Source organism: Nanorana parkeri, unplaced genomic scaffold (assembly GCF_000935625.1).
Source record: "Nanorana parkeri isolate BGI_ZX_2015 unplaced genomic scaffold, ASM93562v1 scaffold2576, whole genome shotgun sequence".
NCBI lineage: Eukaryota > Metazoa > Chordata > Amphibia > Anura > Dicroglossidae > Nanorana > Nanorana parkeri.
This window is the reverse complement of record NW_017308844.1, coordinates 34,263-38,593: the sequence shown is the minus strand read 5'-3', so window position 1 is coordinate 38,593 and position 4,331 is coordinate 34,263. Positions and strand designations below refer to the sequence as shown.

Genomic DNA, 4,331 nt, shown 5'->3' with positions numbered 1-4,331 from the left:
GGGGAATCCAGCCCCTCCCCTGTCACGGCAGAGAGCCGTGACAGGATCGAGAGGTGAGCGAACGCCGGTATGTGTTCCCTCACCTCCCGATCTACTGAGCCGACCTGTGACAGTCTCATTGTCACAGGTCGGCTAGAACTAATGAGGTGAGTGGAAATCACTCATCTCATAGTTCTCCTTTAATGGGGCAGAGGGGCCACTTTGCCATGGGTGCCGGAGGACCTTGCCCCGGCACTGCACACAAGACTGAAAACAGATACTTTATAACTAAGGACCCCCAAATATCTGTGCACAATATGCTGTACAACACCCGATTGGGAGGTTACCCCGAATAGTCACTAGAACATGGGAGCACTTTGCTGACCTTGCGTGGTCCTTGCGGATTGGACTCGGACTGGTTACTGGCCAGAACTTTGAACTTTTCCACCCAGGCTTCCAGGTCCAGCTTCACTCCGACAACTGGAAGAAAAAACAAAGAGTCTCAGCGTGACCCATGAACACAATCCATGACCGCGAACCTACAAGGGAAGTCCATCGAAGCTTCGAGACTGTGCGGGGAAGATGAAGAATTATTGATACACAAAGAAAGCCAGACAAGCGACACTTTGCGCCCCTCTTCCATTCCTAAACTTCTCGCCCCAACTTACCAGCTGGTTTAAGTCTCCTGCCGTCCGTCTCCAGGTCTACGGCTGTGCTGACCAGAATTCCCACCGTAATATTCTCCAGATCGGAGGGCCGATAGCCAGCTGGAATAAGACGCGGTTATAAATGAAGAGATATGGGGATCCCGTGTCCTCCTTCAGAACAGGACAATGTCAGCAGAATGTAATAGACGGATGAGGGGGAGACTCATGAGAGGGACTCTACTGGGATCCTCGAATTACTGTCTCACCCAAACTTTGTGGTGACCTAATACTCCCCCCTGTGAGGTCTACATGCTTCACTTCCTGAGCTGCTCATACTATAGACCTTGAGGCTTTTACTCCACCCATGACCTATTCACTCCCCACCCGGGGTCCCTACATTCCACCTCTTTACTGTTAACAACCCACTTCCTTGGGTCATTGCACTCCACCCCTACACCCCCTTGGTTTTCAATATCCACCCCTGTGCTACACATACCCTGCCCACTGAGGTCCTCACATTCTGCTCATGCACTGCTCACACCATTGCAACTTGGGGTACTCATATTCCATCCCTACACTCCTCATATTCCATCCCTACACTCCTCATATTCCATCCCTACACTCCTCATATTCCATCCCTACACTCCTCATATTCCATCCCTACACTCCTCATATTCCATCCCTACACTCCTCATATTCCATCCCTACACTCATCACCCCTGGGGTTCTCATATTTACCGCTGACACATTTGCCCCCCAATATCCTCATTCTTATTTCCTACACTGCTCACACTCCACCCCCTGATATCCTCATATCGCATCCCTAGACTGCCCCAAAAACCTGTCCCCTGGGGTTCTTATATTTCACCCCTACACTGCTCACATACCATCTAGGTCCTCAAATTTAACTCCTGCACTGCTCACACCCCTCCTGATCCTGAGGGCCTAATATTCCAACCCCAAACTGCTCACCAACCTGCCCCCTTCACATCTTAATTCTACAGTGCTCACTACCCCCCTCCCAGTGATCCCGGCTTTCCCTCTCTGCTGTGTGACTCACGTTCTCTGTAGGGTGCTCGGAAGATGTAGCCCTTGTTGTCGAGACTTCTTCGGTAGAAGGTGGCATTGTGAGGCTCCATGTCCTCCAACCAGTCATCAGCAGCTCTAGGTAACCAGAGAAGCGGATTAGACACGGGGGTCCCCCTTTTATTATCACAGCTTGCTGATTAAATATCTCAGATACTTTGCGTGCCGGGTATCAGAACTCACTTGTTGGGGAAAACTCGGGTGATGCCGCCATCCGTCGCCGCGTACACCGCCAGAAGCCCGTAACTGCCAGGGGGAGAGAGCAAGGACAGGGATGTGTAAAGGGAAAAAGTGGTCTTACCAATCAGGAGGCTGGAATCTCTAGAGCTACATTGTTGCAACTGGAATGCGTCTCATAGAGCCGTCCATTGGCTGTTGCCATTTGTGTTACTTTGTGTGCTCGTCTCTAAATCTCCTTCTTCCAGCGTGAAATGCTTTTAAGAGTACCTGTATACTGATATCCAGCCTGCCCATTCACCAGGTGCACTATATATACACACATATATATATATATATATATATATTAGGGCTGGGGAAATTAACGATTCATTCCTCGATTAATCGTTAAACTTTTTGATCCGATTAAAATTCTTTTGATCGAAAATGAAAAGACTCGCCTCTTCGCCGGCTTCTGGAGAGTCCCGTCGGAGATCCGGTGACGTCATCCGGACTCCTCCCCCCTTCCCCAAGTGGCTCCGTCGGCTAACGAAGGGAAGGGGGAGGAGTCCGGTGACGACGATGTCCGTGACGTCACCAGACTCCTCCCCCCTTCCTTTCGTTAGCTGACGGAGCCACTTGGGCCGGTGAGTTTGCCCAAGAAGCACCAAGCTTGTTGTATCTTAAACTTAAATATATGTACTATATGTACTATGCGGCTCTCCATTAACACCCCCCCTCACCCCCCCATCTCACTCCCAGAAATGTGCCCATTGAAATTCACTGATATTATGTTACAATCAGGTCCTTACATGAAATGGAATGGACGGGTTCTGCTACTTCAAATATTAAGCTAATACTTATGTTTAAATCACCCCTAGGGCTTTGCTGTTTTACTATACTATGTACATACATTTGTAATCCAGCACGTTATTATTCTGAGTTGCCCCACCCAAGCGGCGGCCATATTGAGTGGGGCACGTGAGATTAATAACGTGCTGGATTAGTGTGATCCTAGTTCATTTTATTACTTCATCGCTGTGCTGTATGTGTATAGGCCAATGTAGTTGGATCTGTATGTGCGTTATAATTAATCAAAATTAATCGATTAAAAAAAAATGTGATTAATTGAACACGAAAATTTTAATCATTACCAGCCCTATTATATATATTTATATTTTTTATTTCTCCATTAAAGTTGCCTCTCTGACAAGTTTACCAACCACTTGAAGGGTCAATACAGCCAATGTTGGCATTCATTTTTTCGGTGGATGCTGGAAAGTTAAAGGAGAACTATGGGGTCAGGTCTTTTCCCCATAGTTCTCCTTAGGGTAACGGGAGGACACAAACTAGCGTCCTCCCGTCACCCTAGGCTCAGTATATAGCGAGCTGCAGCTCGCGGTATACTGAGACGCCGCAGCGGATCCCGACATCGATGTCGAGATCCGCCCAGCTGCGTTAGTGACAGCTGGCTCTGCCTATCTAGAGGCAGAGCCAGCTTTAACCGCCCCCTCCCCCGTCCGTTCCGCCAGTCAGCGCTGGCAAATCAGAGCGGGGAGAGGGGAATCCAGCCCCTTGCAGAGAGCCGTGACAGGATCGAGAGGTGAGCGAACTCCGGGATGTGTTCGCTCACCTCCCGATCTACTGAGCCGACCTGTGACAGTCTCATTGTCACAGGTCGGCTAGAACTATGAGGTGAGTTAAAAGCACCCCCCCCTCATAGTTCTCCCTTAAGCTATATGATGGTTGCTGCGGTTTGTTCGGCACTTGCGTGGTGAGATCTCTGTGTTCCCAGCTCCACCCACCTCCTGCAGCCATTACAAATGGGATTCAACGTTGTCTGCTGGATGTTATATTATCATTTCGTAGCAGGTAAATTAAGTGGGAACAAAAGAGCACAGAGATCTCATCCCAGCAGCCTGCAGCAACAAATGTGATATTATTGTTGGGTGGGACACTGAAGAAAAGCATTTAATTTCCTGCAGATATACGTCCGTCATTATCGGAGGGGGAGGAGCCTCTGTGATTACAATGTATCAGATGATACAGTTTTGCCTGGAGATTTATATGGAAACATTTTGTTGTCACAGACAGACTTTTGTGGACATTTTAATCTAAAAAAATGGGATAATGGTGAAATGTTATTGGTATAAAAAAACAATCATTGCCGCCGAGATCCTCCTCGGAGACAATGACTATGGATACGGAAGCTCGGCTCTGACATGGGTTTGTCCTTCAGGGATAATGAAGGTGCGGGGTGAGTGACGGCAGTTTGCTTACGTGAGAAGATCTTTGTCCCTCCAAACACGGTCGGCCAAATCCCGTGTTATTCCCGTGTCCAGGATGAGGTTGTGTAGCAGGAAACTGTCACCTGGATAATGGAACAAACAAGGTCATCATATAGAAGCGGTGAGAATCTGTCACATGAGATAATAATAATAAGCTCCAACCATTTATCACACC

At 48.3% G+C, this 4,331-nt stretch overlaps 1 protein-coding gene across 1 annotated transcript in view; it reads right to left on the bottom strand.

Moving 5' to 3' along the window:
- Positions 1-4,331, bottom strand: part of CACNA2D2 (calcium voltage-gated channel auxiliary subunit alpha2delta 2) — a gene marked incomplete at its 5' end in the record, with an annotated part of 53,967 nt that overhangs the window by 16,623 nt on the left and 33,013 nt on the right. The window contains 5 exons of the mRNA XM_018573851.1: positions 365-459; positions 648-746; positions 1,687-1,790; positions 1,896-1,958; positions 4,149-4,239. Of these exons, the coding sequence (XP_018429353.1) occupies positions 365-459; positions 648-746; positions 1,687-1,790; positions 1,896-1,958; positions 4,149-4,239 (452 nt within the window). The remainder of the gene's footprint in view (positions 1-364; positions 460-647; positions 747-1,686; positions 1,791-1,895; positions 1,959-4,148; positions 4,240-4,331) is intronic.